The sequence below is a fragment of the Palaemon carinicauda genome, chromosome 29 (genome assembly GCF_036898095.1).
Source record: "Palaemon carinicauda isolate YSFRI2023 chromosome 29, ASM3689809v2, whole genome shotgun sequence".
Classification (NCBI taxonomy): domain Eukaryota; kingdom Metazoa; phylum Arthropoda; class Malacostraca; order Decapoda; family Palaemonidae; genus Palaemon; species Palaemon carinicauda.
The window spans coordinates 65,405,324-65,425,490 of record NC_090753.1 but is presented as its reverse complement, the minus strand read 5'-3'; the positions used below and the strand labels follow the sequence as shown (position 1 = coordinate 65,425,490).

Sequence of the window (20,167 nt, the reverse complement as noted above, 5' to 3'; positions counted from 1 at the left end):
TCCTGGACGATTTCCGTAATCAGTCAAGGATATCGCGCCCCGTTCACAACATTTCTACCTCCCCTGACAGCGAATCCAGTGTCACTGAGCTCCTTTGCCATGGGATCGGCAAGGGGACAAGCCCTTTGGGCAGAAGTCCAGACCATGTTGAAGAAGGGCGCTCTCCAAGAGGTCGTCGACGGGTCCCCAGGCTTCTTCATTCAGCTATTTCTTGTAAAGAAGGCGTCTGGAGGCTGGAGACCAGTCATCGACCTCTCAGCTCTGAACAGGTTTGTCAAGCAAACTCCGTTCAGCATGAAGACCGCAGACACGGTCAGAATTGCAGTATGACCGCAAGACTTCATGTGTACACTGGACCTGTACACTGGACCTGAAGGACGCGTACTTCCAGATCCCAGTTCATCCGTCTTTAACAAGGTGTACCAGTTCAAGGTGCTGTGTTTTGGTCTCTCCATAGCACCACAGGATTTCACCAGAGTGTTCACCCTAATATTGTCGTGGGCACACAGGATCGGCATCCGTCTCCTCCGTTATCTGGATGACTGGCTGATCCTAGCAGACTCGGAGTCAGCCCTTCTTCGACACCGAGACAAACTTCTGGGACTTTGCCAAGATTTGGGGATCATGGTAAATCTCGAGAAGTCTTCTCTGCTTCCCATTCAAAGACTGGTATATCTAGGCATGATCATAGACACCAATCTCCACAAAGCCTTCCCATCAGACGACAGGATAGCAAGGCTGAGGAGGGTCGCAAGTCCTTTCCTCAGATGAGAAGAACTTCCAACCCAATCGTGGTTATGTCTCTTCGGTCACCTCTCATCCTTGGCCCTTCTAGGCTCAGGATGAGATCCCTCCAATGGCGACTCAAGTCCCGGTGGAATCAAGGTCATGATTCCCCAGATGTCATAATCCCTATGGGTCCTGCGGAACAGACGGACCTTCAGTGGTGGGTAACAGACGAGAACCTACGAAGGGGAGTGAATCTTCTCGTCCTCCCCCCGGATTTGATGCTGTTTTCGGACGCCTCAAAGAAAGGGTGGGGGGCCGACGTTCTGCAACACAGGACCTCAGGCCTGTGGTCAGAATCAGAAAAGTGCCTCCATATAAATCTGCTAGAAATGAAGGCCGTATTCCTGGCCCTTCAACAGTTCCAACAATACCTGGCGGGTCACTCTGTGGTGGTGATGAGCGACAACACTACAGTAGTGGCTTACATCAACAAGCAAGGAGGTACCTTTTCAAAGCAGCTATCCCATCTCGCAGTAGAGATACTGAGATGGACCGAAGTCCACTCAGTTGCACTTTCGGCTCTCTTCATTCCAGGCAAGAGGAATGTGCTCGCCGACAGTCTGAGCAGAGTGTCTGAGATAATGAGTACCGAGTGGTCTTTGGATCATCTAGTAGCCAACAAAGTCCTTACTTTGTGGGGTTCCCCGACTGTGGATCTGTTCTCTACAGCGCTGAACTTCAAGCTTCCGCTGTAATGCTCCCTAGTCCCGGATCCCAAGGCGCTCTGGCAAGATGCCTTCCAACAACGGTGGGACAACATCGACGTATACGCCTTTCCCCCGTTCTGTCTGATGAGGAGGGTGCTCAACAAGACCAGAATATCAGTCAATTTTTTGATGACCCTTATAGCTCCACTATGGCATCACACGGAATGGTTTCTGGACCTTCGGCAACTCCTAACAGAACTTCCGAGAGAACTCCCTCCACGACACGAGCTACTCAAGCAACCACACGCCCACATCTTCCACAAAGCCGTAGCTTCGCTATGACTTCACGCCTGGAGACTATCCAGCATCTCCTCGCTTAGAGAGGATTTTCGCAACAAGTTGCGAGCAGGATGTCTGGACACCTGCGAAGGTCATCCGCATCTGTCTACCAGGAAAATTGGGGAGTCCTCTGTGGTTGGTGTCGTGGAAGGGGTATCTCTCCACTCGATGCCACTATTTCAGCAATAGCGGAGTTCTTTCGTGTATTTGCGGGAAGAAATGTGCGTTTCAGTCTTGGCGGTGAAAGGCTATCGCTCAGCCTTAAGTCTAGCCTTCAGGCTCAAAGGAGTGAACATTTCTTCCTCACTGGAACTTTCCCTACTCATACGAAGTTATGAACTTACCTGCCCTCAGTCGGAAGTGAGACCTCTTCCATGGAATGTGGTTCGAGTTCTCAGGTCTCTTAAGAGACCTCCCTACGAACCATTACGCCATGCTTTAGATCGCCACCTAACTTGGAAGACGGTGTTCCTACTAGCTTTGGCCTCGGCCAAGCGAGTATGTGAACTTCATGGTCTCTCTTATGACATCGCCCATTCAAGGGAATGGGGGGAGGTAACGTTCAGATTCGTCCCTGAGTTTATTGCTAAGACTCAGAATTTTGGGATTGCCGGACCCTCAGTTCGACTCCTTCCAGATTTCGAGTCTTCGTTCTGTAACAGATGACCCAGACCATCTCCTATTGTGTCCAGTAAGGAGTTTGAGGCTATATCTCAAAAGGACGGCTGCAGTTCGTCCCCAGGTGCAGGCATTGTTTGTGAACACTGGGAGGACTAAGAGAAGGGTTACTAAGAATACCATCTCGGCATGGATTCGTAGGGTGATCCATCTGTCCCTGAATCCAGACCCTCCTCCGTCACGTCGTCCTAGAGCACATGATGTCAGGGGCGTAGCTACGTCCCTGGCCTTCAAGAAAAACTTTTCAGTGACCCAGGTGCTACAAGTGGGGGTGTGGAAGGGTGAGACGACCTTCACAGCCCACTACCTGCAAGACGTGACCCACAGGAGGCTCGATACGTTTTCTATCGGCCTTGTGGTGGCGGCACAACAGCTGGGTTAAACCTCAGGCTCCTTAATGGACAAGTAGCAGAGGGTTGAGGGCATTGTTACCCGTTCTTAGTCTGCATGAATGAAAAGGTATGTTTGGCCCTTATTCTTTTCTTCATCCTCCCCTCTCTTGGGGAAAGCAGCATCCTGTGTTCTCTGCACAGCTAACCTCGAACCACTGCAGGTAAACCATGTTTCCTTGTGTTCCTAGTGTTAAGCTAATACTGTCACGTCCCCATACCCTGACGAGGTGGTATTGGGAGAGTCCTAGCCTAAAGTTTCTATCTAAAGGACTACAGGTCAACTTCCTAGGACGAGTCACACTTCATACCTTCACACACAGGTTACGTAGGCCACAGCCCTTACGTAGCAAGGTTCTAGCGAGGTGCAGGGACTCCTTATTGTTGAGTGCTGACACATTCAGATATTGAGTCCCTGGGCAAAGCCAAAAGCCAGTACTGGCTGGGCCTTTCCATCCTTCCTAAGGGGTGAGTCCCCCATATTAAATAGCGTGGTTTGTATGTCAGTTACGGAACAAATGACAAATTCGTAGGTAATTTGTATTATTCCTAACTATACAAACCTTAGCTATTTAATCAAACTTGCCCGCCAGCCCTATCCCCCGTGAAGTCCTACCTCTAAGCAAAGTGAGCTCAAGCACAGGTGTGTGTGTGTGTGTAGGGGGGGGGGGAGAGCAAGGTACCCTCTCTACCCCCCGCTAACTAGCGGTGGGGTAGTAAACCCTCATTAAAATTCTAATGGCTCGTCATTTCAGCTACGCCGAAAGTAATTACCCATATTAAATAGCTAAGGTTTGCATAGTTAGGAAAAATACAAATTACCTACGAATTTGTCATTTTTCTTTTGGGCCTGGCCTCTGCAGGTAGATTCGGCGACTATATGGTCTTTTGTATGACATCGCCCATTCCAGGGTATGGTGGCAGGTCACACTCGGTTTCGTCCCTGAGTTTGTTACCGACGCGAAATCTGTCCGTAGCTGATCCTAGATTTGGGCCCTCTTGGATTGAGAGTCTCCAATCTGTAACAGACATCCTGATCAACTGTTACTATGCCCCATAAGGACGCTGAGGTTATATCTCAAAAGGACAAGAAAAGCTCGACCCCAGATCAACAGGCTATTTGTTAGCACAGGGAAGACCAAGAGGAGAATCATGAAGAACTGAATTTCCTCTTGGATCAGGCGAATGATAGAAGGCACTGGCCTCAGACATCTTACTGTCAGGTAGATGTCCCCATGCCCATGATGTCAGAGGAGCAATTATTTCCCTTGTATTCCGAAAGAATTCTTCTGTTCAGCAGGTACTTCAAGCAACCAGGTGGAAAAGTCAAACAACGGTCACCTCCCGCTACCTGCAAAGCATAACCTGCAGGAGAATAAATACATTCTCAATAGGCCCTGTGGTGGCTGCTCACAATATGATCTAAACACCTTAGCTCCCTGTGGGATAAGTATCAGCCTTCCAGCACCTTTGGGACGGACTTGACCCTTTATGCCTTTCCACCATTCTGTCTAATTCATCAGGTCCTGAACAGAATCTGAGTTTCTTGAGAGGTCAGAGTTACACTAGTACCCCAAAGGTGGAGTGGTATCCAGACCTGCAGGACCTTATCACAAAGTCTGAGAGATCTTCCAAGATGGGCAAACCTGCTGCAACAACCACACATAAGAAAGTTCCACGAAGCGGTTCACTGCCTATCTCGTCACAGTTTGGCATACCCAGGATCTCTGAGAGAGAGGCTTTTCGAGACCAACTGCGAAACAACTTTCTGGATACCTCCGAAAGTCATCTGCAGCTGTTTACTTGGCCAAGTGGGTAACCTGTGGTTGGTGTTGTTGGGGCAATATTGCTCCACTACAGCCACTATTCCCATAATTGTTTACTTTTTAGGGTTCCTGAGGAATAATAAGTCCCTTTCAGTCACTGCGGTGAAGAATTATTGCTCGACTTTGAGCCAGGTTTTTAAAATGAAAGTTCTTGAATCTCTCCTCTTCATGGGAAACTTTCGCTCTCGTTAGAAGTTTTGAACAGACTTACCCTCCTTGGGAACTTAAGTCCCCCTCTTGGAATGTGACGAAGGTTCTTAGGTCCCTGAAGATGAACCCATGCATAAAACTGGACAGAGATCTTAACTTGAAGACTGTCTTTCTCCTTCCCGTAGCATTAGCCAAGAGAGTTAGCGAATTACATGGTCTGCCCTGTCTTGTGTTGCTTTCCAAAGGCTAGTAAGAACTATTTTTTACTTTGTTCCTGAGTTTGTAGCTAAGACACAAAATCTGGCTATTATTTATCATAGATTTGTTCTGGCGTAGATATGAACCCTCCGCTATTTATAGGGGTATACTTTCGGCGTAGCTGAAAGACGAGCCATGATAATTTTAGTGAGGGATAACTAATAATAATAATAATAATAATAATAATAATAATAATAATTTTAAAATTAATAATAATAATAATAATAATAATAATAATTATAATAATAATAATAATAATAATAATAATAATAATAATAATAATATCAATAATAATAAGAGTACAATAATAATAATAATAATAATAATAATAATAATAATAATAATAATAATAATGATAATAATAATAATGATGATAATAATAATAATAATAATAATAATATTAATAATAATAATAATGATAATAATAATAATAATAATTTTAAAATTAATGATAATAATAATAATAATAATAATAATAATAATAATAATAATAATAATAATAATAATAATACTGGCTACCCCGCTCACTCACACCTCTCGGTTGAGTAACCACTTTACTTTTTGGCTCGGTAGAGGATGGACATGCTGCCGTACTCTCCCGCAAAGACTTGCCTTGATTGTTTTTCTGTCATTTTTTTCTTTTTCTCTTGGGTGTGTTGTCATTTATCTTATACTGTACATATATATGCGTGTATATATGTATAAATGGAAATATACGTTTATGTTGTTAGATACTTGTAACTTTAATTTCTATTGACAACGTGTCCGACGGCCTCCGCCGTAAGGGAATTGTCATTGTGTTGATACTACTTCCCTACCTTGTCGCCCTACCTTGCGCTGATGGTCGGCAGGTTCTAAACTCTCCTGTGTGTTTGCTTCATTACTGAGTTGAAGTGTATAACAGTTCAGCTCCCTTTCGAGGAATTATCTTACAAGGAAGGTGACTTATTCCCCGAATAGTTCATGTTATGCAGGGAGCATGAATTGTAATTAATCACAACTTTTATTTTCTTTTCTACAGATAGCAGTGACATAGAACACGAGGCCGATGGCTACGGCCACCCTGTTAGTTATCCTGTGCTTCATGTGGTAGCTTGTAAGCTGCCCATGTTACGAGGTAGCAATCGTTGTCAACCTTCAACTTGATGTTCTTCCTTCGAGGGGAACTTCTCTCTCGCGAGAGAGATATTTTACGCCTATGTTTTATTTCCATAGAGCTGGGCGATCTCTTTCGGGAGAACTTTCCTCTTGTTCGCAAAAGATAACTTGTAGAAGTTTGCTGATCCACCAGGGGCGGTGGCAGAGCTTTCTCCAAAGCAGGTTTGCCCTTTGGGGGAACAAGTCTCTCGTTCTTGAGAGAAGACTATCTCTGGGCATCGGTGGTCCCCCATTATGCTTATAGTTCTCCTTCAGGGGCGGAGCGAGAGCCTTATCTTAAGCGACGTTCTCCTTTGGGAGAACAAACCTCCACTGCGGAGGTGTTATCTTTAGATCTTTGAACCTGCTGGTTCTCCTTGATCCTTCGGGATCTCGTTACGATCACCCTTTTGGGCTGGCGTGATCGTGAGCCTTCGGGCTCTCATCATGTTGATCCTGTGGGTTTTCATATCGGTAGGAATCTTTCGGGACTCCTTCGCGCTAATTCGTTGGGCTCATGCGACTCGAAACCTTTGGGTTTCAGTTACGCTGAACCTTCGGGCTCTCATAACAATGGTAACGTTGAACCTTCGGGCTCTCGTAACAATGGTAACGTTGAACCTTCGAGACCTCGTACCATCAATCACGCTGACCTTTCGGGGTCTTGTGACAGAGGAACCTCGTTCCTCGTTACGCTAACCCTTCGGGGTCTCGTAACATTAGTTACGCTGAACCCATGGGCTCTCGTAACTTTAGCTACGCTGAACCCCTTGGGCTCTCGTAACTTTAGTCACTCTGACACTTCAGTGTTTTGTGACAGGGAAACTTCGGTTTCTCATTGCGCTAACCCTTCGGGGTGTCGTCATGTTAGTTACGCTGAACCCTTGGGCTCTCGTAACTTATAGTCACTCTGACACTTTGGTGTTTTATGACAGGGAATCTTCGGTTTCTCATTGCGCTGACCCTTTGGGGTCTCGTAATGTTAGTTACACAGAAACCTTGGGCTCTCGTAACTTTAGTTACGCTGAACCCTTGGGCTCTCATAACTTTAGTCACTCTGAAACTTTGGTGTTTTGTGACAGGGAAACTTCAGTTTCTTGTTACGCTGACCATTCGGGGTCTCGTAACATTAGTTACGCTGAACCCTTGGGCTCTCATAACTTTAGTAACGCTGAACCCTTGGGCTCTCGTAACTTTAGTCACTTTGACACTTCAGTGTTTTGTGATGGAAACTTCGGTTTCTCGTTGCACTGATCCTTCGGGGTATTGCAACACAGGCTATGTTAGGCCTTTGGTCTCTTGTGTCCTTAGTCACGCTTATCCTTCGGGGTCTCGTGACAGAGAAGCTTCTGTTTCTCCTTTGCGCTGACCCTTCGAGTCTCGCAACACAGTTCACACTGAACCTTCAGGTTCTTGTGACCATAGTCATACTTATATGATAGAGAGTTTGCGGACTCTCGTTGTGTTGATCGTTCGCGCTCACACAACACAGGCTACTGTGAACCTTCGGGTGAACGTAGCAGTGAGTACTCTTGCCACACTGAGAGCTCTCGTGCGCACGACCGATCTGGTGCGCATGACCAACCTTATGCCCGCAATCAGTTGAAGTGCGCGAACAACTCTTATAACAAAGTTTTTTTAACTCTCGTTGCGCGAAGTGTTCGTGCGCCAGCAAGAGTATTACTATTATGACAGAGAGTCTTCTGACTCTCGTCGCAAGTGTGCGCGCATGCGCAAAAACCCTGAGGAACACCTGCTGCATAGTGGTTTCCGACTCTCTACAGGTAACTATGACACAGTTCCTTTGGGTTCTGGTCTTGGGACCCCTGGGGGGTTCACGTAACACAATTCCTTAAAATTCCATCAGGAATCAGCGACAGAGTTCCTGCGGGTTCTCGTCACAACATCCCTTAGGGTCGTAAGGAAGGAATTCACAAATAGATTCTGAACCCTAGGTTCTCATCCGAATCTCTCGGTTCTTCCAAATGCGGGACTTAATACGTCACTCTACACTCCCAGTTGATTACTATATCAGTTAGGCTGGTTTCGCCAGCACTGATCCTTTCGTTTTCGAACGAACCACCGTCATTTTCCCTCCATCTTCCTACTTCGAGTGGTTTGGTTAGCAGACAGAAATCAGCCGGGAATGAAAAATTCTTTACATTCCAGTTCATTTCCCCTGGCAGGCCTTGCCTGAATTCGACGGTAGTTTTCTCACTAGTGAGAAAGCGTTCGATGGCAACTCCTTTGGGTAAACGGTCGATGGCAATTATGTCTGGTCTTCTTGAAGCAAACCCCCACATAGGAGACTTCACCCTTTTCGGGAAACTCGTTCCTAAGAAGTTTTACGGAACTTCAACGGGTGTTGTTAAACTTCACGAAGGCCGTAAGCCTTTCCGGAGCATGAGCTCTAGCCAATTAAAAACCGTGAGGTTATTGTCTCAAACTCGGGTTCTACCGTTTGATGGAGTCAGCCTCTCCCGTCATTTTACCCTGGGTACAACGACTTGCCGTTTCACAGGATAGGCTTCTGAGACTTTTTATTCTACCTTTACAGGGTTATTGTCTCGAATAATTAGTCCCGAAGGAACAGTGTTAGCTGACGTTAAAGAACGATAGCAACAGCGTGGACAACTTTTCATTACGTTTATGAACGTTTCAAACCCCGCCCACAGGAAACCAGACATCCGTTTCTGTGTATGAATACTGGCTAGCCCCTCACATACAGTATATTTTGTTTGATAACATGTGCACTCTCATTCAAGAAAATATTAGTTAGTCAACGATCAAAAATTCCTTGGGCAATAATGTTGCGATTCGTCGCACAGACATTATTCCCGCAACGGGATTCATTGCAAACGTTTCCTGGGGGCAGAGAATTTGCATGCGCTAGGTCAGATGGACATATGCGTGCAAGCAATCTTTCTGCCAACAAGGGCTATACACAACTTGTAATTAGAATTCCGTTCTATTTAGTTGTATAGACATATCCCTTACTGAAACCAGGTTATTCAGTACATTACTTAGCTACTTTCCTGTAACCAGACATACAGCATTTACGTTCTGCCTTCTTATAGGCATTTTTTCCTTTCCCCCGATCGGAAGTCTTAGTCTCCTACAAAGGCTTTGGCTGGAAACTTCTTATAAGCATATCTTTTCCCTTGTAGGGATCGTTTAATATAAATGCTAGTTTACCGATTGGAGACGGAGAAGTACGAACGTTTTTTGTCCTAAGAAGGAGAAACCTCCGTTACGAACGTTTTCAACATTCTCCAACTGAGTTCAGGACACGACTTATAAGTTGAACTACGCATGTATGCTTGTCAGGCTCACAATTCGGTGTTAATACTCTGTAGTAGACTTATGCTTATTACCCATCCAACAGTAGATTGAAGATATGTCTCAATCCCCTCATGTGTTTGGTTGGATGCATTCGGTAATTACCGTACAGTCTCCTGTCCGGAAAGCGATCTCTATGGAGATTTGCTCAAATAACATAAGCTGTCCTGATTAACTGGTTTACCGGTCTTATTTGGCCAACCACACTAGATTGGTGGCAGTTGGAGGGAAGACAGGCTTTTCCCCTTCATTGCAAGAACGTGCAAATAGTTACACGTCTCGACATCATCTCGAGATGTGTTTATTGCTATGCACTCCCCACCCCTACCGCTGGACGATCCGCGGATGATGGGTGGCAGACGAGAGCTTCTGCAAAGAGGCCTGTCTTCTCGTCTTCCCTCTGGATCTGATCTCTTTAATGCATCAAAAGAAGGGGGCAGCATTTGCCGCACCATTCCATCTTTGTCCATTGGCCCAATTCAGAAAGGTACAAGCATTCACCTCTCTTAGAGAACCATCTAGCAGTACGAAGCCTCAGATGGACAGAGGACAACTAATTGCCCCCATCCGCTCGCGTCATTCCTGGTACAGGAATGTGCTTGCAGGACTACCCAGATAGTGGGCTCCTAGTGTCTTGGAATCATCTTGTATCTTACAAAGTCTTAACTTTATGAGGTCCCTGACTGTGGTTATGCTCGCAGCGGCCCTGAACTTCAGGCTCCCACTCGATCGTTCCCCAGTCCTGGAACACCAGGCCCTCAAACAAAATGTATTCCAAGATCGGTGGGGCGGCCTAGAGGTGTGCTTTTATTTTCCCCCATTTGGTCTAGTGAAGAAGTCCTCAGCCAAGTCAGGAAAAGCAAGATCTTATTGAAGACTCCAATAGCTTTGCTATGGCATCCCGCAGAATGGTTCCTGGACCTTCTGCAGCCCCTGACGGAGTTCCAATAGTTTTGCTACGGCATCCCGCAGAATGGTTCCCGGACCTTCTGCAGTTCCTGACGGAGTTCAGAGATCTTCCAAGCAACCACATGCTAACACTTTCCTAAGCCGTAGCTTTGCTTCGACTTCACGCCTGGGACGATCCTACACCACCTCTGTCAGAGAGGCCTTTCGCAACGAGTTGTGGAAAAGATGTCTAGGCACCTCAGACACTTTTCAGTGTCGGTCTTCCAGGCGAAGTGTTCATTCCTTTGTGACTGATGTCGTGGAAGGGGATTCTCTCCCGTCGATGCCTTTACTTATACAAGTTTGAGATAACTTGTCCCTCGTCGGATCTCAACCTCCTTCTGGGAACGAGGTTCGAGTCCTTCAGTCCCTGCAGGGCCCTCTTTACGAACCTTTATGCCAGGCAGCAGATCGCTTCCTTACACGGAAGACGGCCCTTTCTACTCACTTGGGCTTTGACCAAGAGAGTTAGTGTGTTGTATGATCCATCTTCTGATGTCTCCTACTCTAGGAGACGGGGAGAAGTAATCCTCAGCGGCGTCCCAGAGTTGATTGCCAAGTCTCAAAATCTGAGTGTGCTGCACCCTAGGTGCAGTCCATTTCGGATAAAGTCTTCGTTCGGTAACCGAAAACCCATCAACTGGGGTTTTACCCAGTGAGGAGTCTGTATCTTAAAAGAACGATACCAGCTCGCCCCCGTGTGTTGGCACTGTTGACCAGCACGGGGAAGGTCAAGAGGAGGATCTCAAGGATTTCCTTCCCCTCTGGGATCGGAAGGCAATGGAGGTTGCTCTCAATCTAAACCCTCCTCCATCCTAAGACTCAAAGCTCGTAACATCAGTGGCGTTACGTCCCTGGCATTCAAGAAACTACTCTGTGGCGCAGATACTTTTAAGTGGGCATGTGGAAGCGTCAGGCGACCTTCACGGCCCACTACCTGCAAAGGCGTAACCCACAAGAACATGGAGACCTTTTCCATCGATCCTATGGTGGTTGCACAACAAATGGTCTAAACACCTCAGGCTCCTAGATGGACAAGTAGCAGAGGGTTGAGGGCTGAGGTTACCCGGATTAGTCTGGGGTGAATGAGTAAGAATGACTGGCTCCTTTCTTCCTTTCACCTTCTCCCCTCTGGGGAAAACAGCTCCGCAAGCCTCGGCATAGCTGACCTCACCTCCCTGCAGGTAAGACTCATTTCCCTTGTGCCTCAAAGGTATAGAAGAATACTTTGTTACGTCCCCAATAGCTTTTTGAGGGAGGGTATTGGGTAAGTCTTAAGAACAATAGGTTTTGTACTCGAGTTCCTATGTTAAGGACAAGCCACACTGTTAGTTCCACTCACACACAAGTTTCTGCAGGCCGCTATCAGTGCATTACCTCATATCGGCACTTGATTTTAGCAAGGGTAGGATCCCTTCTACTATCGATCACAGATCGAAATAGAGAGGACCCCGGGTCATGACCAAGGCCAGTTGGTGAGGACTTCCTTCCTCCGAAGAGTAAGTCACCCCTATAAATAGCGGAGGGTTTGTATCTACGCCGGAACAAATAACAAATTTGTAAATAATTTGTATTTTTCCTAGTATACAAACCTGGAGCTATTTATACAAATTGGCCCGCCGCCCTGTCCCCCGAGAAGTCCTGTCATACTGTAAAGCAAAGTGGTTACTTAGCCGAGAGGTGTGAGTGAGTGGGGTAGCCAGTCTTCCCCACCCCCCACCCTCTAACTAGCGGATGGGGTAGTTATCCCTCTCTAAAATTATCATGGCTCGTCTTTCAGCTACGCCGAAAGTATAGCCTTATAAATAGCTTCAGGTTTGTTTATTAGGAAAAATACAAATTACTTACAAGTTTGTTATTTTACTCTTTCACAATACTGTATCATCTCTCAAATAGTTAATTGATGATCCGGATAATCTAATACACTGTCTTGAAAGAGCAGTCGGGAAGTATACAGAGAGAAGTCTTAAGCTCTAAAATTACAAACTTATTTGTGATCACGATACTCCATAATTAAAATATCGAAGAATACCATTTCTTTTTGGTCATGTGAAAGCATTGTGCGAGCATATAAATTCACATGGAAGGGTCGCCGGGCCCTCCACTAGAACACGTTATGTCTGTGGTCTTGCTGCAACCTTAGCGTTCCTCAAGAATCACTCGATAGCCCAAGATCTTAGTGCAGGTGTCTGTAGAATGTATAATACCTTCACATGTCATTACCTGAAAGATTGCACTAACAGATCATTGGACATCTTTTCTTTAGGTCCTATTGGTGCTCTGCAACAAATATCATAGCTTATGCTCTTACGGGGGCGTCTAACCCTGTATCATGACATCAGTTATTCTCTGCATTATAAAGATATGAAATAGGGTTCGTCTGAACCTACTTGCATGATGAGTCCTGGAGTACTTGCTTGGATCACACCCTAATGCAGGTAAGAATAATAAGTTCTTAATTATGAATATTTATTTATTTTGATGTAACTTCATTTCTTTCTTAATCCGAACCTAGAGGGCTAGCCGTAAAGCTCCTGCAAGGAGAGTTGGACTATTCCTTTATGGAGGTGTTAGCCTGCATTATAAAAATTAATGGACTTGGGGATCCCACTTACTCCTCTCTCGAGGGAAGAGAGACTATTAGACCAATTCTTCCGTGCCCAATGACCCGGAAAGACCAAGATAGAATTACCTTCGTCCAAGATGGTGTCAGAAGCATTTAAGAAAGTAATTTCCCGGATAGAGGTGGAAAAGGACTCTCAGGTTGAGAAACTTCTCTAGTTTCCTTCCTCCACTTTTTGTTAGTCAGAGGAATTACTATGAAATCCTGCAAGACGATGTCTCTCCCATGCCATTGGACCCGGCATTATTGGCCTTTCCTCAGGGCATGTTGGTCGACAAGCTAATGGCTCAGCATGTTACGCTCTCGGTTGATGAAGCTGCTAACATGGAGAGGATAACTAAGGCAACTTTGCAAGCCTCCGTATGAATTTACTACTGGTCTGGGGCCGTGGGTTATCCGACCAACAATGAGGATTTGTTGGACTCTGTAACCCATGCTAACTAGTGGAGGGTTGTTGATACCTCTCGCGAAAGTTTATCGCTAGATTCCAGTTCATGCCAGAACATATATCCATAGAAAAGAATTTAGGTTTGTATACTAGTTAGGTAGAATACAAATTACTTCCAAATTTTTCATGTTATTAGTGTACTTTATTTAGGTGTTCGTAATTGTTACAAAATATCATACAGTTTAAGTCATATATATTTTGACTTTATTTGAATTTAAGATGGTTTGATTAAAAGTAAAGTTTTAGAGATCATAAGTTGAAATATAAAGTTTTAGCCTGACAGCAAATATAAAGAGTTAAAGTAGACACCCACTAGCTACATAATGACAGCGGTAACTGGACTATATTGTTATTTTTACCAGCCAAGCTACAACCTTAGTTGAGAAAGCAGGATGCTACAAGCTGTTTGACCTCTTGGAATATATTGATTCAGAAACATGAGAAATGAGCTATTACTGAAGTCCTACATCTCTGGAGATGATTTTATAATCTGAAAGAGGATGTTGATTCTCCTATTCTTTGTATAATGTTTTGGTTCGTACTCGATAGCATTTTTAATTGTAGTTTTTGTTACTGGGAATAAATATCTCGTTCTTCATAAATCTGTCTGTATAAACAAAACAGACAAATCAAGGAAAAGGACAAACCTGTGGTATAAGTTATCAATTAGAACAACGGTCATTTGTTTTATGTGCCACTCATCTTTATTGGGTAATCTGAAAAAGGATGTTGGTTCTCCTATTCTTTGTATTATTTTTTTGGTTCGTACTTTATAGCATTTTTAAAAACATAGTTATGTAATTGACTGCTTCATCTAGCATCTCTTAGTTTTATGATCAGCTGTAAGTAATTACTCTGCAGTACTGTATATGAAATATCACGTGTACCATGTTCTTATTTTCACAGGTTGAACAGATAGTTGACATGGAAACAAAAAAGAAATGGAAGTGCCCTGTAAAATTCCGAGTTCGCTGGGTTGGCTACGGAGAAAAAGACGATTCTTGGTTGCCCGCTTCGCACCTGAACTGTGATGATCTGATAAACGAGTTTCTCGAGATCTCTGGTCGTACTTCTGAATATAAGGTATCGCTTTTTGCATTTCAGTCTTAACAAGGTTCTTAAGGTATCAGGACGTACTTCTTGGTACAAGGTCTTGCTATATGCATTTCAATTTTGACAAGCTTCTTAAGATCTCTGGTTGTACTTTTGGGTATTGAATAAGTTATTGCTTTTTGCAGCTTAATCTTATTAAAGAGTTTCTTCATATCTCTGGACGTACTTCTAAGTTTAAGGTACCACTTTTTGCATTTCAATTTCAGTGTAAACCTATTTTTAAAGAATTATGTTTCTGGTAATATATTGAAACATGTATTACAGCATGGAGAAAGGGGACCCTTGTTATTAAGCGTGAGAAGTCTCAATTGTAGTCAGAACTACTTCTTGGATAGAGGGAGCACTCACTACATTCGAAGAGTACATAATCTTATGGAGAAGCATCTTTTCCAAACTCTGGATTTGATCTTTGGACTAATTTTGAGAAGAATGAAGGTGTATTTAATTGGAATGAAAAGAAAAATTGTCTTAGATATTAAATCTCTTCTACAGTACTGGCTATTTCATCTGTATTATCTAAATCTTATACATTTTGAGAAGTTTTAAGTTTTGAAATAAGTTCCTGAGGACTATGACCCTTCTTGGTGTCAATTGGCACAGGTTGGTAGGGCTTGGATCTGTTGCAATGAAGAAAGCAATATAGGATATAGTGGTTGTATAAAAAATTAAGTGTTTTTGTAGAAATATTGAATTTTCATGTACTGTATTCTTTTGTAGTTGACTATTATTAGTAGTACTGTGTTATAATTAATTTTTATTATTGCTTTTATTTTTTCATCAATATTGTTAATGTTACTTTTAAGTTTAACAACACTACTGAGTCCAAATATTGTATGCAAATCTTATTTAATTCTTATTTTATAAAAGTTAATTGTTCCGTAACTGAAATACAAACCAGGCTATTTAATATGGGTAATTACTTTTGGCGTAGCTGAAATGATGTGCCATTAGAATTTTAGCGAGGGTTTACTACCCCACCGCTAGTTAGCGGGGGCTAGGGACGGTAGCTTGCTACCCTCCCCCCTCACACACACCTGTGCTTGAGCTCAATTTGCTCTCGGCTCAGGTGGTAGTCGGACATGTCCGCTGTCACCCTCGCCTTCTTTGACTTCCATTGCTAATCTTTTGTTTGCTTTTCCTTTGACAGAGTGTGTGTGAAGTTGGCCTCTGCGATGCGTAAGTGTCCTGGATTACCTGACCGCCCTTGTGGCACGTATATGTTGGCGGTCGAAACGGACCCCCACACCTTGTGTCCTTACTGTAGGGGCCAGTGGTGTGATAAGAATAATGTGTGTAGGGAGTGGTCTACCTCCCAGTGGGAGAGGTTTTCTCAGCGCCGGAAGAAGAAGTCCAGATGGGATATTTCTCCTTCGAAGGTTTCTTTGAAAGGAGAAAATCCCAAGGGCTCTTCTTCCGTTGCCCAAACCTCCTCCGAAGCTCCCACTTGATCGGTTTCTTCTGAGAAACTGTCGAGTGGTAGCATAGGCCGTAGTTCTGTTGACCGATCTCGGGGTTTGGGAGAGGGAGTTGCCTCCCATAGCGAGGCAGCTCCTCCTCCGGTTTAATGTAAATGTGTCTAATAATGATTTGTTGCAGCTTTAGGCTTCCTTGGGGCTTGAGGGTTCGCCCTCCAAGGAAGCCTTGTTTGACATGATCAGGTTGGGGGCAGCTGTCAAACAATCGCCGACTTTAGCAGAGGTTGATCCTCTGTCTATCGTCGACGTTGTTGTGGCAGAGGCTTCCGATGAGTTGTATCAAACCTCTGCTCCTGATGTTGCTGATGTAGCTGAAGGCTTAGTTCCCCCCTCCGAACATCCTTCGAGGGAGGAACTAAGTCCAACGGTCTCTCCTGCCGGTGATTCTCCCCCTCGGGGGAGTTCACTCACAGAGACTTTTCTTCGGAGGACTGCTGATGGTCAGCCCGCTGACCCCACGGCCCCCAGAGGGCGTATAAGGCGTAAAGCCCTCCTTCCTCTTCGCCGTAGAGGCCTTCCTTCACCTCACAAGGGTGTTAGGAGGCGCCTCTTCGGTTCATCATCTCCGCAGTCCACCACAGAGGAACCTCGCCGTCGTTCTCTGACTCTACCAGCTACATCCCTGGACCTCTCTGCAGATCGTTCGCGATCTCCTTCAGTGGAAGGTCGTCCTTACAAAGGGCACGCCGACCTTCCACCCGCCAGACCTGCTGACCTGCCGTCGCCGTTCCTGGCTGCTGACGCGCTGTGGGCGCCAACTCATCCCGTTGTAAAACGGGCAACGGTCCCTTCGGGACACAAAGGGCTTTCACACAAATTTGTGCCTAAGTCCCTTACGCGCCAGGTCTTCCCAGCACGCCAACGATCACCTGCCGCAACTGCGCGCAAGCGCTCGCCTGCAGACGTTCCTGTTATAGCGCGCATGCGCTCACCTGCGCGCCAGTGCTCTCCTGTTTGCCCTCATCCTGCTGCGCGCCATGCGCGCCCCTGTTCTCCTGCGCGCTAGCGCTCGCCTACTGGCGCTCTTGCGCGCCAATGATCTCCTGCGCGCCCACAATCTTCTGATGGGGAAGGTAACCTCTTCCCCTGTTCGCCAGCGCTCACCAACGCGCCATCGATCGCCGACGCGCCATCGGACCCCTCCTGCGCCCCATCCTTCACCTGCGCGAGTATCTGATGCGCGCCCACGAGATTGCACATGCGCGGCCTGCGCGCCCACCTCCACAACCAGATGTGCGCTCTCATGCGCGCCCGCACGCAAGAAATATATCTCCTGCGCACGCGCGCGTCCAACGTTATCACCCTCACGGGCTCTTCGGCCAGATCCTGCGCGGCTGCGCGGGCGAACAATTGCCCTCGCGCCCTCTGCCATCTCCAGCACGCGCCCCTGCCCGCCATCACTCGCACGCACATGCCCTCGCCTGTGCACCAACATTCTCCCGCGCGCGACCCAGGGCAAATCCCATCGCGCGAGAGATCACACGCGCGAGGCTGCAGGACATCGCGCGGCCAGGTCATCATCGTCACATCCCCATCCCCCTGCAAGTGCAGAACAGCGCGCTCGCCGGAGGGAGGGAGGATTCCAGATAGGTCTAGGGACTTTTCTCCTTTTCAGGCAAACCCTCCTTTGGTAACACCTCCTAGGGATCGAACGATCCCCTTCCCTCCAGAGGGAGTTTCTGCTGCGCTGTCAGTCAGCAGCTTTGGTTTGGGTCCCTAGTCAGAGCGGTCATGCAGGCTTTTAAGCCTGTTCTCTACGAGCTGGGCCACAAATCAGTGGCAGCTTCTACTCCACTGAAGAGGAAGAGAGGAGTATCTGACGTGGTAACTTCTCCAAGGGCAAAGCTGACTCCTCGGAAGTCTTTGAGGAAGGCCTCCTCACCCCCCCGAGCTTTCACTCCCTCCCCTTCGGACGAAGATTTCCTGTCTTCAGGGGAGTCACGCGAGGTGAGGCGTTCCCCCATCGCACCAATGAGGGAAACCCCACCTCGCGCCGGGAAGTCTTCTTGGGTAGGGGTGGAGAAGAGCCTCCCACCATTACTGTTGGAGTCCTGCATCCCTCCCAGGAGGGAGTCGAAGGACTCTAAGACTTTACCAGTCATCCTCAAGGATTAGACCAGAGCCAGCCAAGCCCCTCAGAGAATGTCCACAAGTCCCCCCAAGAAGAGCCTTTGGGGACAGGAGACTTCGCTGCTAGCCCTTCAGGAGGAGAGCTACAGGAATCAGAGCATGTGTTCTGGCAAGTTCTGACCCTTATGAGGAATCTCAATGGGTTTGCGGATCCAGAGATTCCCCCTCGTGAGGGCAAAGACACGGTCTTGGACCGAGTCTTTGGTACTCAAAAACCCTCAAAGGCCAGTGCGGCTTTGCCCTGGTCTCATGGGGTTAAGAGTGCCAGAGACAAGGTCGAAGGCCAGCTCTCCGTGCTTGCCTCCTCCAGCCGATCCAGCGCCGGTAACAAACTCCTCCCGCCTCCTCGTGTCCATCAGAGGAGGTACTTTGACATCATGGAGGAGACTTGTTTAGCTCTTTCCCTACACCACTCTTAGGAAGAGCTTACCAAGGGAGTCCCTCTAGAGAGAGACTCCAACCGGCAAGTGTCGTTCTCGGCAACGGAGAACCTTACCCCAGAAGGTAGCGAAGTGTGCCATGCAGGCAACTTCGTGGCTAGACATCTGGCTAGGGTCTCTGGGCATCCTGTTACGATCTGAGGACTTGTCCAAAGAGAATACCAGGAAGGCCATGGAGACCTTTTTACTCTCAGGCACTCGTACAATCGAGTTTCTAGCCCACCAAGTCTCGAACTTGTGGGCTAATACCATCTTGAAACGTCGAGATGCGGTGTCTGAGAGATTCCACCAAAAGGTCCCCAATACCGAGATCAGCAGGCTCAGACATTCCTCCATCTTGGGGAAGAATTTTTTCAAGCCTAAGGACGTGGAGCAGGCGGCTGAGAGGTGGAGGAAGTCCAACCAGGACTCTCTCCTACATAGAGCTTTAACATCAAAGCCCTATAAGCCTCCAGCAACCCAGCAATCGCGTCCTACCAAGACCACGAAACCGGCAGCTACAGCGAAGACAACGGTGTCTAAGCCCTTTCCTGTCAAGGACAAGAGAGGCAAAAAGTCCTAGGGGGAGCGGCCGAGGCCGCAAACGCTAGGATTGGCAGTCCCCCTGCATGTCCACCAGTGGGGGGTTGCCTACAAAGTTGCGCAAGCAGGTGGCAGCAACTCGGGGCAGATTCCTGGACGATTTCCATAATCAGTCAAGGATATTGCGTCCCGTTCACAACATCTCTACCTCCCCTGACAGCGAATCCAGTGTCGTTGAGCTCCCTTGCCATGGGATCGGCAAGGGGGGCAAGCCCTTCGGGCAGAAGTCCAGACCATGTGGAAGAAGGGAGCTCTCCAAGAGGTCGTCGACGGATCCCCAGGCTTCTTCAGTCGACTCTTTCTTGTAAAGAAGGCGTCTGGAGGCTGGAGACCAGTCATCGACCTCTCACCTCTGAACAGGTTTGTCAAGCAGACCCCGTTCAGCATGGAGACGGCAGACACGGTCAGACTTGCAGTGAAACCGCAAGACTTCATGTGTACACTGGACCTGAAGGACGCGTACTTCCAGATCCCAGTCCATCCGTCTTCAAGGAAGTACTTAAGATTCAGCCTAGACAACAAGATCTACCAGTTCAAGGTGCTGTGTTTTGGTCAGTCCACAGCACCACAGGTTTTCACCAGTGTTTTCACCCTAATATCGTCGTGGGCACACAGGATCGGCATCCATCTCCTCCGTTATCTGGACTACTGGCTGATCCTAGCAGACTCGGAGTCAGCCCTTCTTCGAAACCGAGACAAACTTCTGGGACTTTGCCAAGATCTGGGGATCATGGTAAATCTCGAGAAGTCTTTTCTGCTTCCTACTCAAAGACTGGTATATCTAGGCATGATCATAGACACCAATCTCCACAAAGCCTTCCCATCAGACGACAGGATAGCAAGGCTGAGGAGGGTC

At 46.7% G+C, this 20,167-nt stretch overlaps 1 protein-coding gene across 1 annotated transcript in view; it reads left to right on the top strand.

The window, feature by feature from the left end:
• The window catches only part of LOC137622624 (chromobox protein homolog 5-like), a 41,182-nt gene that overhangs the window by 15,707 nt on the left and 5,308 nt on the right, over nt 1–20,167 (top strand). The window contains exons 2-3 of the mRNA XM_068353230.1: nt 14,478–14,654; nt 14,810–14,863. Of these exons, the coding sequence (XP_068209331.1) occupies nt 14,478–14,654; nt 14,810–14,863 (231 nt within the window). The remainder of the gene's footprint in view (nt 1–14,477; nt 14,655–14,809; nt 14,864–20,167) is intronic.